The sequence below is a fragment of the Antechinus flavipes genome, chromosome 2 (genome assembly GCF_016432865.1).
Source record: "Antechinus flavipes isolate AdamAnt ecotype Samford, QLD, Australia chromosome 2, AdamAnt_v2, whole genome shotgun sequence".
NCBI classification, from domain to species: domain Eukaryota; kingdom Metazoa; phylum Chordata; class Mammalia; order Dasyuromorphia; family Dasyuridae; genus Antechinus; species Antechinus flavipes.
The window spans coordinates 118,808,540-118,831,214 of record NC_067399.1 but is presented as its reverse complement, the minus strand read 5'-3'; the positions used below and the strand labels follow the sequence as shown (position 1 = coordinate 118,831,214).

The window sequence follows — 22,675 nt, the reverse complement described above, 5'->3', positions numbered from 1 at the left end:
CTTTGTTTTCACTTGGATTGTAAAACATGCATAAAACTTGCTAAAACTAAAACTTGCTAAAAAGAGACTTACTTTCCTCTCAGCCTTTATCAGATTCTCTTAATCTTCAAGCTCTCAGTTTAGCTCTTTAATTTCAACTTTTATCCCCTTAAATCTTCATCTTTGATTTTCTTGGGACAACAAGAAGAGAAAGTATCATTAAGAAAATGTTTGAAATCCTTTATTGTCTTGGAACATGAAAACTTGACACGATCTTCCAAGCTCAAGGTCCCTTCTTAAACTGAAAGCTTGGAAAAGAAAGGGGGGGAGGAGGGGGTGATGGGAAGGGGGAACCTCAAGCTCTAGACTTAGTTATACCAATAATGATCTGAGACCTTTAGCAAGTTAGTTATTTTACTATTCTCTGGGCTTATTTCTTTATCTGTAAAAAGAGGCATCTAGACTACATTTACAAGATTCCTTTGCTTATTAAATTGAAATTAAAATTAAAAAGTACTTTATGCTTGAGTGTTTCAAAGTTACTTTTTAGTTTTAATAAAGCTTTTTAGTGCTTCAATATATCCTGGAAAAAACATGTAGTAAGAAAGAGGAACAATCTAATGCAAGTTAATTTTCATTGCTTTAATAATTAAAATATCTGGCAATGGTAATAAAGTGCCTAAAACGTATTCTTCAATGACTTTGGTGGATAGATTTTATATTTTGCAGGACAGGTATCCAGATTAATTTCTTTTAAATCATGTATAAGCTATCCTTGTGTAACCTTTCTCAGCCTTCAGAAAGTTAAGTCCTTTATTTTGAAATTAAAATCGATCTGCTGCTCTGCTAGCCACAGCTCGAATGTTACCATAGACCTTGGATGGAGGACTTCCTACAAAAGAAAAAATAAAATTAAAACTTCACAAAACATATAGGAAAAGTTATGTAAATACCAGAGCTACAAATTTCCATTAATCTAATAATGTTGACAAGAGACCTGTTCTCAATTATAAGTAGTACCAAATTAGTCCCAATATAAGCCACTTTCCTAAAATATGATCTTTGAAAGGTAAAATAATGAAAAAGAAAACAGACTTAAGTTTTATACAATAAAAAAGTAGGGAAAAAAATACTGCCTATACTCAGTTCTATATGGTAAATTTCAAGAAATTCCTTAATAAAAGTTTTTTACAACACTTTTGCCATTAGCCAAAGATAACTAAAAGAAATAGAAAGTTTCATTCTGTGCCAGAAATAGAGAATTCTAAGATCAAAAGACAAATTTTTGCTTATATTATTTGGTTACAAAGAATAACTGACACTTAATAACTAAGAAATGAAATGTGGTATAGAGGGAATAGTACTAGACATCGTTAGCAAGTTACTGTGAACTTGTTTCCTCATCTGTAAAATGGGGATACCCCTGTAGCACCTGTTTCTCACAGGGCTATGATGAGTCAATGTCAATTAAGATTTTTGCATGAGTTAAAATGAAGGCAGGCACATTCACTGTATGTATATATATGCAACTAATATTTATGTATCCAAACAGATAAGCGCTGTATTTCTGAAAGCCAGTAGTAGATCTCGAGAAAAGAAGGAGAGTGAAAAATCCTTTTGTTTTCCCAATGTTAGGTAAAAGTAGGAAAATTCTTTTCCACCATCACTAAAACTTCACCTAATTTCTACTTCCTCCTTAAAAAGTATTATTCTCACTGTAGAATGAAGTTAGAGGTTTCCCTAGTATCACATTACTATGTTTCCAAAGAACAAAATTAGGCTATTAATTGCATTTACCAAGGATGAGATTGCAGATAGCTGTTCTTGCCATTTTAATATTTTGGAAAGAGCCAAGGATATGAACTTTCCTGAAAGACAAAGAAACATGGATGTAATATAAATACTATTTTTCAAAATAACCACTTAATGAAAAACAAGACCTAAAATTATAAAATTATCCAAATAATACTTTCTAAAGAATCCTACAAAAGACTAGTTATGATTATATGATGTAACATCTAGAGATACTTTTGACCCTTATAACATATATTGGATTCCAAAAAAACCAAAATGACTTCAACAGGCTATAACAATTCTGTTTGTCTTGGTCATAACATTACAACCTTTCACCTGCTCACCCTCCATTCCATACCCCTCAAAAAGGAGAATAATACTTGTGAGGTCTTTTGTCATGTTTCCCTCTGAAACTAGAAAATAAACAAAGGTTAACATGACGGAAGTTTCCTGAAAAAAATCAGGAAAAAAATTTAAATCCCAAATCTGGGGCTTGCTAGTTATGTAACCATCAACAAATCAATTTACTTTGGGTTTATGACTTTGTAAGTTTTAAAAGTACTTTATTCATATGGAGAGTGACTTTATTTTATTTTTAACATTAAGATGACTTTAAAAAACTGATTATACCATTAATAATGCAGTATAAATAGCATTATCATGGAACAAATTTAGGGTAAATAACATGGTTAGTGTTTTTAGTACATACTGTAAAAACTGAAAGGATGCATTCTTTCAACAATCACACTTAGTGGAATGTATGTTAGAATGTCAAAACATGTCAAAACAATATTAATAGCTCTTTTAAGAACAGAAAATGTTCATGTTCCTACTTAGTTTTATGCCTCTACAAGTAATTACAAAAAAAAAAAAAATGCATAAGGGGTTGGCTTTGATTTGGCTTTGGTAAATAGATCTTTAAAATTTTATAACTAGGGACAATTTTGAGAATACTCTCAAAATGTAAGAATGAAAAGCCTTTCTGCTTCTACTGGTCCTGCCAGGATCATGGGGTAAAAAGTATCAAAATGCTACTTCACAATCACACGATTATAGATTTTGAGTTAGAACAGTCTACAGAGCTCACCTAATCCAATGAAGAAGCAAAAAGATGAAAATTTTTCCTAACTTCTGAAAATAGGATCTTAGCCTCAAAAAAATTAAATAATGTACAGTTATATTAACTAATTTTCTGCAAATTACAAACATGGTTTATATTTTTCTGTTTATCCAACAGGTTTAAGATGTTTTATTCATGGAAAGTAATAATGCTTCTTGACTGACTGAAAATAATGACAATGGATTTTGGATGAAGGCAAAAATCAGCAATCCAAAGGAACTAATTGCCAGAAATGAATGAGAAAAAGCCATTTCTAATTTTAAGTTATATCAAATGTAAGCAAATTTATCAACTCAAAGATCACTGATAACAGGATTACTGAGAAAGCCAGATTCTGCTGGGTTGCAAAGAAAGGATGTAAAGCAGCAGACACAGGGAGTACAAGCAACCATTTCTTTTAAGAGGTTTTGAAAGGAAGAGGAGATAGAGAAGGTGAGAATGTGAAGGAATTGCAAAGTTGAGTAGAGATGTTGTAAAGTTGGGAGACCTAGGAAGCAAATGATGAAAAGAAGTGATGAAGAGGCAAGCTCACAGAGGAAAGTGACAAGATGAGATTACATAAAGAAATTAGCCTTGTAAAGGAAAAAGGCAACTAGTTTCTGAAACTGGAATAAAAGAGTAAAAGATGGAGGACAGATAAACATGAAGGAGTTTTTAAAAAATACTTAGTAGGTACAATGAAGTTTATAACAGTTGGTCTCTATTTTCTCAAAACAGGCGAAGTCCTCAAGAAGGACAAGGAGGGGTATAGGGAGACTTAAGAAGAAAAAACTTGGATTAGCTCTTTCAACAAGTACAATAGAATTTATCAAAGAATAAGGATTGCCATAAATAAGTCAGGGCCCAATTGACAAATATATAGTGGACCAAAATGGCATAGTTGTGTGACATCCTCCAGCAGTGTTCAGCATCGTGAGAATTGGGGAGAAGGGGGAGGCAGATGTTTAGAGTAACCTAGAATTGGTTTCTGTCGAACTGTAATCAATAACAGGATAAGAGATTTAAACATGGAATCTAATATACAGATGAATGTTATTCATCAAAATTGATAGCATCAGTGAAGTAGATGGTAGATGAGAGGGCTGGCTGAATGGTAGTAAAAAGATCACTGAGAAATAGTAAAGAATGAGAGAAGAATGCAGAATCAAAAAGGGTGGCTAAAAAGAGATTCAAAGAAGCCAAGGACTCTCTTGAGTCCAAGAAAATGATAAAAAGAATTCTTATTCTTTGTAGATGTGAATCAAGACTATCAAATATTGTATCTGTAGTCAAACCGGTTTGACTTTTCTTTATGACAAGAGTGTGTTCTCTGGAAGAAAGAGCAGGAAATGCCTGTAGTATTTTTTTTAAAAGATCAATCACAGTAAGTCTTTTAATAAGACAATGTAGTCAAGAATAAAAGAGAGTTTATCTGTTAGAAAATGAAATTCCAAGAGGGTACAATAGAAAGGTAGAAGATAATAGGAAATTGGAAATGGTAAATAAAGAGTTTTCTGGCTACTGGACCAAACTGAGGAAACTATTTTCCAGGAATCTGTAATCATAGAAAATGGTGCCAAAGTACTCTCCTAAACACAAGGAGAAAAAGGATTGAACCTACAAGTAAACTGGGGATATAATCCTGACAACCAAAGTCCACAAGCATGCCTGAAAACATATTTATTTATTCTAATCATTCTAAAGATAGCTACATAAAGAATGGGTACTCAAGTTCCCAGAAAGGCCTGGTATCTGAGGCTATAATAGTAAGAAGCCTAATATCTACACGTTTGATGGCTAGGAGGACTGAAATGTCTCTCCCTCTCTCTCAAAATCTGTTGATGTATTTTATTTTTACATCATATTTATTTCAAGATATGTTCCTTTCCCCCACTCAGTCATCCAAACTTTCTCTTCTTAAAAATTCTAAGCTAAGATCTGGCAGCACATATATCATGCTATCATTTTTCATGTCTCCAAAAATGGGTGAAATTACTTTTTTTTCACCAATCAAGTGATAGGTTCTTAGTCAAATATATATTCAAATTCAGTCCTTTTGAGGAGAGAGAGTTGGAGTCCCACTCCCTGAGCCTGTTGATAGTGAAGGAAAAACAGTTTCGGGGGAAGAGGGGAGCCCTAGGTGTCAGTAGTACTATCAACTTACCAGAGTACTCAATAGTAATAAAGGCTCTGAGATACCATTCTCTCAGATAGATTTGATAACACAGTCCCAAAAAAGTAATGCTTTCGCACATGTCAGTAGATCCTGGGGAAGTAGGAGTATAGAAGTCAAATGACAGCTCCACTCCCAGCTCCTTGCAGGGCAGTCATATTTATACAGTTCTCTGCCATGGTACACTTCAAACCAGAAAAAAATGTGATGTTTGCTGATAAAAGTAAATTAGAGACCTCTAGTAATTGAGACCCTTGTTCTACCTAGGAATTAATGCTTAGTCCTTACCACTACTAAAAAAGATCTATAAGAAATGGTGACAAGTTAAGGAATTCCTAAGTAACAATACTATCTGGGCTCAAAGAAGTGTTGAAATTGATTTCTTCAGCAACTGTGTTGGGAGAACCAGTACGTGCTCTTTTTTTCAGTTAATTCCTTACCAAGTGATCAAAAAATTAATAGCAGAGCAGGGTGGAGCAGAGATCTAAGAAGGGAAGGCACTGGGTTAAAAGACCTGGCTTCCTCTTCCTCTGACAATCTGTGAGACTTGGAACAGTCATCTCTCTGAAGCCCAGTTTCCTCATCTGGAAAATGAAGTCACTGGAAGACAACCTCTTCCAACTCAATATATGATCCTGTGATGTGTCCAGAATCTAAGTATCTAGTAAGTATTTGAGAAAATGAAGCAGTAGATTCGTGTTGCAACAAACCTTCTAGATCCAGAATTCATAAGAAACTTAAATGGCGCTAGCACTGATGAGAACTGGCACTACATTGAGTATTTTAAACATTTAAATGTGACCAAATTCAGAAGATCAGCAGGTATTTTGGTCCAGGAATGCAACTAAGATTTGGCCAGGACTCTTTTTTGCACAATACAGTCTAAGACTGTTCATGCTTCAGATAAGTCCTCCTTTGGGCACATGAAACTATTGTATCTTTGTATATGTTTGCATCAAATCAAAAAATAAACACAAAAAAGTTTTAGAGAAGCCTTTCTCAATACAAGCAAACCTTCAGCATATGAAGAAACACTGCTGATCAGTGTTCATCAAATAAATTGATTTGATTTAAGAAATGCTTACTTGTTATCCACAATATGCGAGGCATTGGATGAAGGGATAGAGAGATAAAAACCAAATCCCTGGCCTCAAAAAAACTAATTTTGCATGTCAAAAATTGTTTTCAATAACTAGAGATGAAAGGTTGCTGTCCCCCCTCAGCATCTTTTCTGAAAATGAATACTTTATATATCTAGTTGATTCTCTCCAAAAAACATATTTTGAAGGCTCCTCTATTTCACTTATGTGCATATCCAACACAATCTCAGAGAACCTAATCTTGTCCATTTTTTTCTCTCAAAACCTCCACAGAAAATGGTTAAAAAAAAAAAAGCAGACAATTTTCAAATAAATTATAGCTATTTCTAGTCATATGAAAAGAAATCACTTTGAAGTCACTTCTGATTAGAGAAATGAAAACTCAGACAACTCTGAGGTATCACCTCTCAGAATGGCTAAGATGACAGTAAAAGATGATGATAAATATTGGAGGGCATGCAGGAATACTGGGACACTAATGGAGTTGTGAAATGGTCCAATTATTCTGGAGAGCAATTTGGAACCAAACCAAACAGTTATAAAATTGTGCAAACTTTTTGACCCAGCAATCTCACTACTAATTCTGTATCCCAAAGATATCATAAAACAGGAAAAGGATGCACATAGGCAAAAATGTTTGTAGCAGCCTTTTTTGTAGTGGCAAGGAATTGGAAACTGGAGAATGGCTGAATAAGTTATGGTATATAAATGCTAAGGAATACTATTGTTTTATAAGAAATGACCAACAGGATGACTTCAGAAAGTCCTGGAGAGACTTACATGAATTGATGCTAAGTGAAATGAGTAGAATCAAGAGAATATTGTACACAGCAAGATTATGTGATGATCAACTGTGATGAACAATAATGATTCAACAATGAGCTGATTCAGGCCAGTTATAATAGACTTGTAATGAAGAGACTCATCTGCACCCATTTCTTATAGATCTTTTTTAGTAGTGGTAAGGACTAAGCATTAATTCCTAGGTAGAACAAGGGTCTCAATTACTAGAGGTCTCTAATTTACTTTTATCTGCTCTGCTCTCACCTATGGTGAGAGGACCATAGGGATTGAGTGTGAATCACAACATAATATTTTCACTTTTTTTGTTATATGCTTGTTTTTATCTAATTTTTTTAATAGGATCTTTCTTGTGTAGCATAATGTCTGAAAAATTGCATATGTTTAACCTGGATTACTTGCTGTCCAGGGGAAGGAGAAAAATATGGAACACAAGGTTTTGCAAGGGTGAATGTTGAAAACTATCTTTCATGTATTGTGCAAAATAAAAAACTATTATTAAAAAAAGAAATCAAATGTAAGGAGAATAGAAAGATATGAAGGGACCAGGTAATGAAGAGCTTTATCTTCAATCCTAAAAGTAATAGGAAGTAATTAGTATTTATGGTGGCTAGTCCTTTCCTAATGTTTACTATGCCTTGCTTAAATGTTTTCATGTTTTATCCTCCCCTCCCACCCCCCAGAAAAAAGATGCTAATCATTCTCACTGAGACCAACAATCTTTATAAACTGCCTTCCATGTCTTTTTTGACTTACACAAACTATTACAGAATGATGTTTTAAGAACCAGCACTGCATACACAATGCCAACTATTTATGAACATTTAAAAGTGGAGAAACTTCAAACAAGGATACAAGCAACTGCTATATTTTGTTTACTGGTTATTAATAATAATTACCATTATAATACCAGCTAACATTATATAGTACCTATTAAAAATATGTCAATTAAACTACACAAATTTTGGGAGATGATATTGTTATTCCCATTTTTAAGATTAGAAAACTGAGGCAAAGAGAATTAAGAGATTTGTCCAGGGTCACTCAGTCTGTAAGCATCTAGGATTGGATTTGAACGCTGGATCTCCTGACTCCAGACCCAAAACTCCCCCCACTGAGCCATTGAGCTGGTGATAACTTTATAATTACTTTAGTACAGTATATGTAACCCTGAGTCACTCTCTTGGTCTCATTTTCCTAAATTGTATAAAATATGAGGGGCTGAGATTAAATGCTTTGAAAGTCCCTTCCAGGTCTAGATCTATGATCCTATGATTATTTCTTTATTGATAGCTATTAAGTTTATGATTTTTCATGATCTTTATATCACTTCTTGCACATCAAACCACTATCTTTAATATCCTATATTTATGGCTACTTTATGTGTAGCCACTAAAAAAGAAACTCAGAAAACATAACTTTTACAGATTTGAGAACCAAAAAAGATAATGCATGGGAAAAAGCTTTCTAATCTATAGAATGCTAAGCCACTATTCATCCATGTCTTTGTTCATTTAGCCTAAAAAATTTATCAACAAGTATTATATATCTATCCTCTGCCAGGAATTGTGTTCTAGAAATCCTCCCAAAATTTACTGTTCTCTTTAAATTCAGCAGTTTTTGGATTCATTTTAGTCAACATATTTAAAAGTAAATTACTAAATTTAGTACCTAAGTAAACTATTTGAATAAAATGTTAAATATAAAATATGATTTTACAAGGAAACCAAACTATACAGAAAATATTTATATGTTCCTAAACTAACAAAGTGATTTTTAAACAAGACATTTATTTTCTAAAAATCTCTAAGGTTTTGTTTGTTAGTTTTACCCTCTCACCTTCAAACCCTGAACAAAACAAAAAAAATTCCCCTTTGGGAAAAAACTGAAGCTGAAAATTCAACATCTTTAAATCCTATCCCTAGATGTCACAAATTTCTGGATTTTCTGGTAAACTCTCCTCTCACAATCATCCTGTTTACTTTGTGGTTTCATTATACTATATAACCTCTGTGCCATCTGTCTGTTCTTAAAATGATGATCAAGGTAGATCAGCTTTAACTTTAATTGGGTTAATCTGAGCTTCATTCTTAGCACTCTAAAGTCCTTTTATCTTCTTTGTGAATATAGATGGCTATTCTCTAGCTATTTTTCAAAGGTTTTTCTTGAGCAAAACTTCATGCTTTATGTCTAAAGCATCTATTCAACAAATTCCCTATGGATGCTATTTGAAATCTTGACTTAAAAAGACAAGAAAGAATCAAGATACTATACATTCCTCTCATGGCTAATGAAAGACTCTCACCCTAGGCTTTAATTATTATTCCATGAATAATTTAATATATTTAAAACAAAAATTTAACCACTTTTTCTTTTGAACCCAAAAAATAGTTAATAAAATTTCTTTTCTAATGTTTTATACTTACAAATCAGCCAAAACTATCCGTGTCCGTGTCACATTTTCTATGGTAAATTTAGTTTTCCCTCCTTTCCCAGCAATTCTTCCTATTGCCCTAGAAAGGTGGTCTCCTTTTAAAGGCTTTACTACATTAAAAAAAAAAAAAGTTCATCAAAGAGAGATTCAAAAGATCCCAATCTTAAATGTAATCTAATTAAATTTTATTTTTTATTCATCCAATATTTATTGTGTCCACAAGTACAGGTACTATGCTAAATATTAGGAGAGAGAAACTGAAAATATAATGTCTGTCTGCAAGAATCAAATACTTCCTAACAATAAGATATACATGCAATTATACATGAAATTGAATATCTCTGTAAGAATTATATATACAAGGTACTCTTGAGTTCAAAGGCAAAAGATATTATTCTTTAAAGGAAGAGGCAATGATTTCCCCTTGAATAAGAAATGCCAGCAGAGAGTTCATACTTTCTTATAGTATAGCTAGCACAATGCAAAATATCTGTTTAGAGAGTTGGGCTTTGAAAAATGTATGAGTTCTATTTCAATAGCAAGAGATTTAAGGTGAAAGATAAGATTTAGCAAACAATATAAGCAAAAAGAACAAATGCAAGGAAGAATAAACTTCCTTTACTGCACTATTATTTCTAACTGTTATTTCACTGCTAAAAGACAAGTCAAAAAAAGGAGCATAATGCATTTGAATAGGTTAGCATACAAGGAAACCAAACATAACTTTCAAAAGCTTAGAAAAGTAATATTGCAGAAAAAAAGCACTTACCATCTGTAATTTCAAAAGACTCCAGGAAGAGGTCATCTAACCTAATAAGAGCAAGTGCATCCTAAAAATTAAAAAGGAGGAAAAATTAAAAGTTAATTTTATATAAAAATGCTGTGGAATGGGGAAGAAAAAGAGATAAAATGCAGATCTCAAAGTGGGAAAAAAAAAGTCAATTATTTCTTCAAGTGTTAAAATTATATGAAACTCCTAATCCACAGTTAAAATTAAACAAATTAGAAATTCAATTTTCAAGAGATGCCAAATTCATTAAAACTTCAGGTTGAGTTACATCACCATTTAGGTATAATAATATCACTCACCTCTACTTGAAATCCAAGAATAAAAGCTTTCACAAAATCAACCGCTTTTGTCAAAGCACTTGCATCTCTGGTTTCTTTACAAGTCTGTAAGAAAACAAAAGACACTGGACTGAAAAAATCAAGTACAGAATTTTATTAAGAACTTAAGTAAAAATATAACAGCAAGACTTAGCTCTTCTCAGCAGTGCTATGATCCAAGACAAAATTCTAACAGTTTTGGGATGGAAATTGGTATCTAAATCCAAGAACTATGGGAATTCAATGTTTTCATCTCAGTTTCTTTGTTTTTTATTTTTTGTAGGGTTTTTCCCTTTTTGGTCTAATTTTTCTTGCATAACATGGCAAATATGGAAATATGTGTAAAAGTATTATATGGGTATAACCTATATCAAATGGTCTGCTGACTTGGGGAGAGAGAAAGGAAGGGAAGATGGGAGAAAAAAATTGGAACACAAAATCTTACACAAGTGAATGTTGAAAACTACCTTTACATGTATTTGGAAAAATAAAACACTGAGGGAAAAAAAAATGAATTACCTAATAAATAAATGAAGACTGAAAGGGCCGAAATAGAAGAAAAAGTAAGAAAGTTTCATTGAATTAATATCAACTCTACATACACAAACTTCTTCAGGCTCTACAATTCATGAACTTTTACTTTAAAATACTTAAAGCATGCCCAGCTGTCCCCAGTAGACTTTAACCTACAATCACTAAGCATTTACTAATCTCCTAGACACTGGGGCCACAAAGACAAAAGCAAGATGGCCTCTGTCTTTAAGAGAGTTCCATTCTAATGAAAGGGTAAATAGGAACAAGAAATACATTCTGCAATTTCATCAAACGCTCTCCTATTATTAAAGCTGATCAGCAATCATAAATGTTGAGCTGCTAGAACACTGAGCAGTCAGATGATTTGCCTGACAGATTCAGATTGGAAGCTAGACTATACCAGCTCCAAAGTCAATTTGTCTATCCTTCCACAAAAAGAATATATATAATATAAATACAAAGTGGAGTATGGAGTGGCAGTGGAGGAGGGGAAGGTTATTGTGCACAGGAAAAGCACTAACAATTGCAGAACAGAATCTGTACAAAAGATGTAGGTGAGTTAGGGATTCCAAGAATCAGAGGTGAAGAGGAAAAACATTCCAGGAAGAGAAGATGGACTATGAAAAGGCATGAAGGTAGAATATGGAATGCCATGCAGAGAGCTCTGTAAATAGGACAGTTTCTTTGGAGCACAAATTATATAGCAGTAGTAATGTATAAAATTATCTCGTAAAAGTAATAATGGAGTTAGTCAGAAAGGGCCTTTAATAATGTCAAATAGAGGAGTGCATATTCTTAAAAGCAGGTATTTTTTTCTTTCTGTGAAGTAAAGTCTACTTTGACTACAAAAATGCCCCATTCCATTGTTAGAGTTTTGTTTTATTTTGGTTTTTTAAGTATAGAAGTCTATTACACTGTCACACATGCCCACTGCCTTTTCTGGGGAGAGGAAACTGGATGTAAATTTACTACTATTAATTCAGATAGCTAGCACTAAACTGAATCTGACCATAGCTTCATCAGGTACATAAGATTAGGGGACTTTAAAACAGCACAATCCATGATTATACTTTCACAGATACCTGTAAGAAAAGAGGCGAAGTACTAGCTACTGTGAGCATTCCATTGATATCACATTTTTCAGTCAAAACCAGTGTTTTTGTTGTACTCAATCCATTGACTCTCCATATTGTCTCTCCTACCATTGAAGGATACAAAGATATACTTGCCCTTCTCTTAAAACCTAACTTCTTTAAAAATCTTGATGAAAAGCCATTGTAGACAGTTATTTCTCAATTCAGCTCCTTTCAACAGCCATGGTACATCAGGGAGTGGCCTAAAGTAACTAATTTGCATCTCAAGTACTGCTCCTTCCTCTCCTCTTCCCCAGATGTCCCACGGCTCTCTTATTTTCACTTGCATCCATGGACTATCATTAATACCGGTCTCACTACTTGATCATGACAGGATTATTTAAGCCATACCATTTTATGAAGCAACTGAAAATTAAAGTGAGAAGTGTTGCACTAAAATAAGTGCCACTTAATTTGGTAGAGCCACTGAGGACTTAAGAGATATAGAAATGGAAGTATGTTTAAATATGATTGGGGCAACTAAAAAGAGATAATACAACTCATGGGACAAAACAGCAGAACTACGGCTGAATCCTGGAACTTAGCACACATAGGAAGCCAGTATCTCACATACAAAATTATTCCAGAAAACCCAGCATAACCAAGTCATAGCCAATAAACAGAAGGTTGCTTCTGGAAAGTAGAACTCTTTTCCCCTACCTTCTCAATCAAATCACACACTTGAAGAGCAAGAAATATCTAAGTGACTAAACTCCATGATAAAAAAATGATTTCAAGGCTCACATCACTTTTTTTTTTTTTTTTGACAGATTCACTGACAGGAAATATTTGTTCTACGTGGTAGGTTTAATTAAAAATATAGATATATAGATATACATCTCAACTCCCTGCTAGGTATACATAAAGCATATAAAATACAAATTATAAGGTATAGAAAAAGAAATGAAAAGGAAGAAAAAAAACAACTCAACTAAGGATCAGCATTTTAAAAAAAGGAATTTAGTAAATGGAATTTGAAATGGCTAGTTTCATGAAAGTGATGGAATTTAAAGTATGCAGAAAAATGAATAGAATTTGAATCCTATAGCCTGTCTTCTTCTGAGGAAGAGTACAAATAGAGAGGTGGCAATGCTCAAGAAAAAAGGTTAAAAACAAGTAAGTATGCCAAACTATGAATGGACAGCAAGTATTTTAAAGTTAGAAAAGGGATTACTAAAAGCCTTAAAAGGCAGAATGAATTTTGACACTCCACTGATTATAATCTGAAAAACCTTAGAGAATATTTTGTTAAATGTTCTGATATATAACACCTCCCTGAGGTTATTATCCAGATTTTGCTCAGGAGTTTAGTATTTTTTTTTTTTTTTACAAGTTTACAAGACAGGATATTCCAATTCTGCATATCTTTTACAATGGTAAAAGTTCTCTTTTAGAAAGTGCTGAATCTGATGCTTTAAGTTCTAAAATTCACTGATCTTCCACCTGACTTCTAGTTAGGAGCTATCTCAAATCACAGTTTTTGGATCATTTAACTAGATACTACCAAAAGAACTAAACCACAATAGCACCAATAAAGCCACACAAGGCAAAGGAAATTGTTGGTAAATGAGAAAGATGTCTCATTGGAAACATGAAGAAAACAATAATTAATTGTACAACTCTAAAAACAATCAAGGCTCAAGAGGACCACCCTCTCACTTCTTACCACCAACAAAATATAATTTTTTTTTTTTTGCAAAAGAGGAAGGGAAATTCTATAAATAAATAACAAGGTTCTCCAAATCTTTAAAATACCTCCTATTGATGCCGTACAGCTACAAATCAGAGAATATCACCATCCCCAATAATCACAGTAAAATAGAGAAATACAAAATGAATATAAAAAGGATATAATTTAAGTGACAATATGGAAGAAGTTTATTAAACAATGGTAATAATAAGGAAAAAATTGCTCGTGTATAAGAGAAAGAAATGTTCATTGGGAAAATATTGGCATTTTCCTTACCCTGATTTCCACATTTCTTGACTTTAAGTTAAACCGTATCTGAAGTCCCAGGTGTTCTACAACAGGTGTAAATATTTTCATCCAATTCTCTTTTAATGGGGTGTATCTGTTGGTAGGCACTGGAATTTTTCTTATTTCATCTTTGCCACTCTATAATAAAGATGCACAGTTCAAAACTAAGACAGAGGTGAAACCCTTCTATATCTTATGGAATAAAAACTAAACAATTACATTTTTATGTAGTAAATGAGAACATTAAAGTCTATTTCTGACACCAGGAGTCATGAAGGTTATTCTTGAAGGTTTCAACTACCAAGCTGCTTCAACCCCTAGACAGGTTTCAGAGATGAATCCAAAAATAGTTATCTGACCAACACCGACTCTACCCTCCAGAAGTTCTCATTCTAATGGAGAGAGGCTACAATATACCAGATAAATATAAAACAAAGTATCTCCCTGTGAAATCAGGAGAAGGGAAAATGAGTTCCTACCATCTACCAAGGCAGACCAGGTGTATTACAGCCCAAGACTGACAGAGCAGGGCTTCTTAAACTTTTGCTACTAGCAACATCTTTTCACCAGAGAAATTTTTATGGGAATGGGTACTTAGATATATAAACCAAACATTTACTAATAATAAATCATAATTTCTTGATCCCCCACATTCAGTTACCAGAATCTATATAGGATCTGGAATCACAGTTTAAGAGGTTGAGACTTAGGACACTTAAAGAGTTAAGAGGTATGTCCAGGATTACATATATGGAGCAGAGACATGAACCCAAATTTTCCAGACTATGAAGATCAACTCTATGCAGTGTTGTCTCCTGTCTTCCCAGACCCAGATTTCGGAACTACTACTAGCCCCACAACTCCACAGCTCTGAGAGGGGGCTGTCAGTCAATAATATTTCCCTCTAGTCATTCGATCCTTTGCAAATCTGAAAATAATTCAAGTTATTTCTTCAAAAAATAAAACAAAGTACAAGAAATTCTCCACTACAGGTAATCTTAAACTTCAGGCACTTCTCCTTCATCTAAGATGTTGCTGCTTGGGTATGCATCTTCCCTAGGCATCTAAAGAAATAGCTATTTCATCTCAGAGAGATCTTGTTACTCAGGTATATAGCTTCACTACTGAAGAAATAACTCATCTCCTAATATAGAGATATTCCCTTATTTAATCACTATTATTAATCTAAAAATTCATGCAGAAGAAACCTGAAACATTCACATCACCACCGAATAAAATCGTAAATGGCGAGTTGAGTTTGGCAGGTTGAAACTCAAGAGCACTCTCAACGCAAGAGTCTGAACCAGAGGTTCTTAGCTGTTGTGTCCCGGGATCCTAGTGCTCTTATGAGCAAAGCAGAATTGAATGAGCTCAGAAGAAACGTGAGATGTTCAGAGTTAGAGAATTCATCCCAAACATTGATATTTGTGCCTGAGGAGTGACAGAGCATTCCGACCTCCTATTGGTCTGATCAGCCAAAGTCGGAAACGCTAACTTGACTCTACTATGATGATGTCATTTTGATTCTCTTCGAGAACGATAGCCAATAACCGGATCAACGGGGGCCCCATGGGCAACCTGTGGATCCTCCCTCTGACTCAAGTTGTCAAATGCATAAAATGAGATAGTCTTTTTTCCCCGCCCCTCTCCAGGGATAGGAACTTGCGCCTCGTCCCGTCCCCTCCACACCGTACCAAGAGGGCGTCCCCGGACAAAGGAGGAAAAAGGGGCTTCGTGAGAGGCTGGGGTCTCTCAGTATCCATCTGGCCACAGTTGTCGTGGTCCTCCGGCAGCTGCTCCTCTGCTCGCCGCTTTTTGCCCCTTTTACCAGTTGTGCCAGAAATCTTGGTGAAGCCATCCCCGTCCTCCGCCGCGCTTTGCGTCTCCATCACCGCTTCCATGCCGCACAACAGAGATGAGCTACTCCAGATGTTTCCGGTATCCGCACGTGGAAAGGGGCAAAACGCAGGCGCGCGTCGAAGACCCAACTCATTCTCTTTCGTCAAGATAGCTCCACCCCTTTATTTTGGCCCTCTAGCAGGCTAGCCACTGTTATGCCTAAGTCTTTCCATTGCTTCCGCTTACAAAATTTGGTGTAAGCCAAACAAAATCTCCTTACCTTAAGTAGAAGAAAGTCTCGGAAAAAATAAGAGAGGTAGCTTTTCTTCTTAAGCTGAAGATTGTCAGAATAACGATCAGGCAATAATTAAGACAACTAAATTAACTTTCTCCGTTGGGGGAGGGACGGGAGGTAGTGGGGAATGTGCATCCGAGTACGGCAAGCGGGAGAGTCAAACGGACTCTTCCTTTGAGAGTGAATAACAAATCCTCGTTTCCCACTTAGCGACGGACGCTGCAGCGGACGGGCATCTTCACCGCTCCTGCCATGACCGCTTTCGAGAAGCCGCAGATCATTGCGCACATCCAGAAAAGCCTCAATTACACTGTGTTTGACTCCAAGTGGGTGCCCTGCAGCGCCAAATTCGTGACTCTAGGCAACTATGCTCGGGGCACTGGCGTCATCCAGCTCTACGAGATCCAGCATGGGGACGTGACGCTGCTGCGGGAGGTGGGTGCCGCCCGCCGGGCCTCCCCCGCCCTAGGCGCTGCCCTCTATCCCCGCTGAGCTCCCGGTCGAGAGGGACTGCCAGCCAGTCAATAAGCATTTATTAAGCTATTCCAATCATTGTGCTAAACGCGGGCGACACAAAAAGGCAAAAGACGGTGTCTGTCCTCAAGGAGCTTACAATCTAATGCGGGAGACGACATGCAAACAAAAAGAAACACCAAATTAAATACAAAAATATTAGGAAATAATTAATGAAGGGGGAAGCACTGCAACTAAAACGGGTGGAAGATAGGATTTTAATTGGGATTAAAGGAAGCCAGGGAGGCTTGTAGTCAGGAAGAGGAGGAGTGTTCTACGCATGGGGGACAGCTAGAGAAAACCCCCATGATGAGATGGAGTATTGTGGAACAGCCAGGAATTCCGCGTCAGTGGATTGAAGAATTCTTGTTGAGAAAATAAGATGTAAGAAGACTGGAAAGGTAGGAGAGGGAGGTTATGGAAGACTTTGAATGCCAAACGACATTTTGTATTTGCTCCAAGAAGCAATAGGAAGCCTCTGGAGTTTATTGAGTAGAGGGGTGACCTGATCGTACCTTAATTTTATGAAAAACATTAGTGGGTTAGGATGGATGGGGGCGAGACTCGAGACAGGCAGATCCACCAGCCGGCTTCTGTAGTAATCAAGGTGAGACGATGCGGGTAGGCGTAGAGTAGTTGTCCATATCAGAGGAGAAAGAGGAAGTATTGGAGAGACGTTGCAAAGGTGAAATGGACAGGACTTGGCAAGCGCATGGATATGGGAGGTGAGGGGGTGAGCGGTGCAGGATGACTTCCCGGTTGTGAGCCTGAGGGATTGGGAGGATGGTACTGGCCAATGCTTTAGTAGGGAAGGTTTGGGGAAGGAGGGTGGGAATATGAGTTCAGTTTTGAACAAGTTGCGTTCCAACATTCAATTAGAAATGTTTTGAAAAGCCCTTGGACAGGCCAGATTGAAGATCAGAGAGATTAGGGCAAATTTACTAAATTTGAGACAGAAGAACTTGGAGAGATTTGAGCCCTGAAAATCTAGAGAGGAAGGTGATGAAGAGAGTCAAAGGCTACCGAGAGGTTGAGGAGAATGAAAATGGAAAAAAGATCATTGAATTTAGCAAATAATTCCAGCAGGGCAGAAGAGATCCAGAACCAATAATTAAATGGAAGGATCCAAGTGAGGGGGTGTTTTGAGAATAGAGAGTCATGGGCATGTTTTTAAGTGGTAGGAAAAGACCAGTAGACAGCTGAGAGATTGAAAATAAGTGATAGATGAGAGGGATGACAGAAGCAATCAATTAAAGAAGAAATTTAAGGAATGGGAACCCTTGATCAGGTAGAAGGATTAGACTTGGTAAAGAAGACACCATCTCTTTGTGTGAGACAGGAGCAAAGGAAAAGATAGTGGCAGAAGGTATATAAAATGATATGAAATGAGGAAGAAAGTTTAAGAAGGAGTTCTAATTTAATTTAAAATTAAAAATTTTAAACTTAAAAACCTCAATTTTTCTGTAAAGTATGAGACAAGATTGTTGAGGGAGGGAGTTGGAAGTCATGAGGAGGGATTAAAAAGTTTGGAAGAGCCACAGTGGGAAGTAGGATAGCTAATTGAGGAAGATAAGAGTAGGATTGCCTAGAAGCAGTGAAGGCCCACTTGAAATTATGTAACATAATGGACTCAATCAAAATTATTGCATGATTCTCTGTACTGTAATTCAGTAGCACATCTTTAGGAGTGAAGGTGGGTAGTGGATGAGAGAGATAAGGGGGGCTAGAAACTCAAAAGAAAAGGAGTGTTAAGTTGAAGTGGTTTACCAGAGAGTTTAGATTGGAAAAAGAAGATAATGTAGTGTAAGAAAGAGAGCCTGGCAGGAGATTGAGTGATCAAGGGATTGGAGATCTAAGATGTGGACAAAAGAAAGTAGAGCTTGCCAAGATAGGAAGAGGTGAAAAGTCATTAGATTTTCATCAAATAAGGGAATTTCCAAATTTTTGAATGTTGAAGTGGTGCATTTGTGAGTGATGATTGAAATCAAAGATATATGGAGATGTCTTTAAGAGGGGTGGAAGAGTAGTTCATGGAAAGTTGATTTAAGTTGAGAAATCATGGACTAGGATGTTGGAGGGACAGTTAATATGTATGTTGACATCCTCTAATATGAGAACAGGAGTTGGGGAAGAGTGCAAACTTGTGAGCCAAGAACTGAATTCATTGAGGAAGGAAGGGAAGAAATATCACTAATAGCAACTTGATTTTGATTATGTGATAGGTTTGAATTGCATGAATTTCTTTTTATTATTATAACTTTTTATGGACAGAACATATGCCTGGGTAATTTTTTACATTATCTTTTGCACTCACTTCTGTTCCTGCTTTTCCTTTCCCTCTCTCCACCCCCTCCCCTAGATGGCAAGCAGTCCTATACATGTTAAATATGTCACAGTATATCCTAGATACAATATAGATGTGCAGAACCGAACAGTTCTCTTGTTGCACAGGGAGATTGGATTTAGAAGGTAAAAATAACCTGGAAAGAAAAACAAAAATGCAAACAGTTTACATTCATTTCCCAGTGTTCCTTCTCTGGGTGTAGCTGCTTCTGTCCATCATTGATCAATTGGGACTGAGTTAGATTTTTCTCTTTGTCAGAGAAATCCACTTCCATCAGAATACATCCTCATACAGTATCATTGCTGAAGTATATAATGAATGATCTCCTGGTTCTGCTCATTTCACTTAGCATCAGTCCATGTAAATCTCTCCAAGCCTCCCTGTATTCATCCTGCTGGTCATTTCTTACAGAACAATAATATTCCATAACATTTATATACTACAGTTTACCCAACCATTCTCCAACTGATGGGCATCCATTCATTTTCCAGTTTCTTGCCACTACAAAAAGGGCTGCCACATATATTTTTGCACATACATGTCCATTTCTCTTCTTGAAGATCTCTTTGGGATATAAGCCCAGGAGAAACACTGCTGGATCAAAGGGTATGTACAGTTTGATAACTTTTTGAGCATAGTTCCAAATTGCTCTTCAGAATGGCTGGATTCGTTCACAACTCCACCAACAATGCATCAGTGTCCCAGTTTTCCTGCATCCCCTCCAACATTCATCATTATTTTTTCCTGTCATCTTACCAATCTGACAGGTTTGTAGTAGTATCTCAGAGTTGTCTTAATTTGCATTTCTCTGATCAATAATGATTTGGAATACTTTCATATGAGTGGAAATAGTTTCAATTTCATCATCCGAAAATTGTCTGTTCATATCCTTTGACCATTTATCAATTGGAGAATGGTTTGATTTCTTATAAATTTGAGTCAGTTCTCTATATATTTTGGAAATGAGGCCTTTATCAGAACCTTTAACTGTGAAGATGTTTTCCCAGTTTGTTGCTTCCCTTTTAATCTTGTTTGCATTCGTTTTGTTTGTACAAAGGCTTTTTAATTTGATATAATCAAAATTTTCTATTTTGTGATCGGTAGTAGTCTCTAATTCATCTTTGGTCACAAATTTAAGAAACAAAACTTATAGAAGAATGGTGGCCAAAGAAGTGTTATTGTCAATAAAGTAATCCATTAGCACTACCTTTGCAGATGCCATGATGGTAATGCTTTGATTGCAGTTCTAAAGGAAAGAGGGGTAAGATAATGAACATAGTGGCAGGCCATGCAATGGCCAAAGTAAAGATAAGGAAGGTCTCATGGAACGAAGGGAGTATGGAATCAAGTGACTTAGCTAAATGAATGAGATCACATTGTCTTACAAAGGAGGAAACTGAGACCCACAAGAAATGATTTGTACAAAACCTTGCAGGTACTAAGGAACAGAGCTAGGATTCTAATTCGAGGATCTTTGGCTGCAGATCAAATGTTGATTTTTCTTGAACCACACTATACTAAACTTGCTAAGGAATGGATAGGGCTAAATCTGAAATCAGGAAGACATAAATTTAAATCTAGTTTCAGACCCTTCCTAACTGTGTAACTCAAGACAAGTCATTAATTTCTATTTGCCTCAGTTTTCTCAATTGTGAAATAGGAGTTATTATAGCACCTATATTCCAATCTTGTTTTGAAGTTCAAATGAGATAATATTTGTCAAGTGCTTAGCGCAGATTCTAGAACATAGTAGATACTATATAGATGCTGATGATATGATAGAATTAGGGTCCTCATTGGTAGGGGGGTTGTATTGAGAAAGGCCTCCTGCCAAAAATGAGGTTTGATCAAAGTCTTGAAAGAAATCAGGGAAATTGAGAAAGTGAGGTAAAGAAGAAGAACCTTCCAGGGATGAAATCTAGCAAGAGGAAATGGTGTATCATGTTGGAGAAATGGGCATTGTAGTTGGTCCATATAGAAAAATTAGAAAGATTAGAAGGTTAGAAAGGCTTTAAAGTTATGCAAGCAAAGTTTATATTTGATCTAAGAAAGATAATTCATTACCTGGGGACTAGATCAAAGGTTCATGAAGGCAGTAGCATTTAAGGAATGAATAGAGATTGAACAAGTAAAAAGAAAAGAAATTCCATAGACATTGTGTCAAGTTTGCATTCCCAAGTGAGGGAAAGAAACCAAAGAAAAGATTCCTAAATAAAGAATTTAGTATCAGTCACATGTTGGAATCCTTACTAACTGCTAAGTAATTAGAGTTGATCTAATCTTACAAGAAGTTGTTTTGGCCAGAACCTGAAACAAGGTACTAAGTAGAACTAATCAAGACAAGGCTTGTGTTCCCACCTTTACTCATTGGACTCCACAAGTATGCTAGCTTCACAAAGTACACTTTCTAACTTCAAGAGAGTTCACACCTCCCTTAAAGTCATTGGGCCAGAGAGCACTATGGGAGAAAACCCATAATCCCATTCTCTCAGAAGAGGCAGATAAAAAGCCAGCTTTGAAGGATCTATGGCAGAATACACATTTTTTCCTCTTGGCTGGCTGATCGCGCTAGACTCGAGAGAAACGACTCTGCTGCAGAGAACACTTTTGACGGACTTCAGTGGAGCTACGCCAGAAGCCCTCTCTCCGCGGCAAATTGGTGGCTGGGCCCCCCAGAAGGAGATAAGAGAAATCTTCCATCTCTGTTGGAGGCTGAAGAAAGCAGAGGCAGAGGCTGAAGGACCAGACCTTTGGATTTAAAGACATTTGGAGAGAGCTCTTGGAACCAAGCAGAGAGATAGGCCGCTAAGCTAACCGGGCTAGAAGAAAAAGCTCACCACATCTTGGCGCCCGAACAGGGACTGATTCAGATCCATCTGAACTAGATCACCACATTTTGGCGCCCCCAACGTGGGGCAAACAGACCCCTCAGTGGATTTCAGTGGAAAAGCTACAATCCTGATTCAAGTGGAAAAGCCTCTGATCCTGATCCAGTGGAAAAGACTTCAACCCAGAAATTAGGGAGCATAAATAGGCCAATGGGCCAGTCGGAGAGTTCTAGAGAGGAAGACGCTACAAGTCGAGATTTCGCCGGAATGACATGAAGAGTAGAGCTGGCTGGAGGCTGAAGACAGCAGAGGCAGAGGCTGAAGGACCAGACCTTTGGATTTAAAGACATTTGGAGAGAGCTCTTGGAACCAAGCAGAGAGATAGGCCGCTAAGCTAACCAGGCTAGAAGAAAAAGCTCACCACATCTTGGCGCCCGAACAGGGACATGAACCCTGTTGTGAGTTCAAATGAGTGGAAATAGTTTCAATTTCATCATCTGAAAATTGTCTGTTCATATCCTTTGACCATTTATCAATTGGAGAATGGTTTGATTTCTTATAAATTTGAGTCAGTTCTCTATATATTTTGGAAATGAGGCCTTTATCAGAACCTTTAACTGTGAAGATGTTTTCCCAGTTTGTTGCTTCCCTTTTAATCTTGTTTGCATTCGTTTTGTTTGTACAAAGGCTTTTTAATTTGATATAATCAAAATTTTCTATTTTG

At 36.2% G+C, this 22,675-nt stretch overlaps 2 protein-coding genes across 3 annotated transcripts in view; one reads left to right on the top strand and one right to left on the bottom strand.

The window, feature by feature from the left end:
- Positions 1–600: 600 nt before the first annotated feature.
- Positions 601–16,114, bottom strand: PNO1 (partner of NOB1 homolog). Of its 2 annotated transcripts, XM_051975408.1 has the most exons (7): positions 15,827–16,112; positions 14,121–14,270; positions 10,470–10,553; positions 10,150–10,210; positions 9,373–9,490; positions 1,777–1,847; positions 601–871 (listed from the first exon to the last, which is right to left on the bottom strand). In XM_051975408.1, the coding sequence occupies exons 1-7, from the start codon at positions 16,031–16,033 to the stop codon at positions 804–806; spliced, it is 759 nt and encodes a 252-aa protein (XP_051831368.1). In that variant the 5' UTR covers positions 16,034–16,112; the 3' UTR covers positions 601–803. The 2 variants fall into 2 exon arrangements, with proteins under 2 accessions (XP_051831368.1, XP_051831369.1); XM_051975409.1 differs by lacking the exon at positions 9,373–9,490 and having other exon boundaries at positions 15,827–16,114.
- Positions 16,115–16,248: 134 nt separating this feature from the next.
- The window catches only part of DNAAF10 (dynein axonemal assembly factor 10), a 41,610-nt gene continuing 35,183 nt past the window's right edge, over positions 16,249–22,675 (top strand). The window contains exon 1 of the mRNA XM_051975407.1: positions 16,249–16,701. Within this exon, the coding sequence (XP_051831367.1) occupies positions 16,519–16,701 (183 nt within the window). The 5' untranslated portion in view covers positions 16,249–16,518. The remainder of the gene's footprint in view (positions 16,702–22,675) is intronic.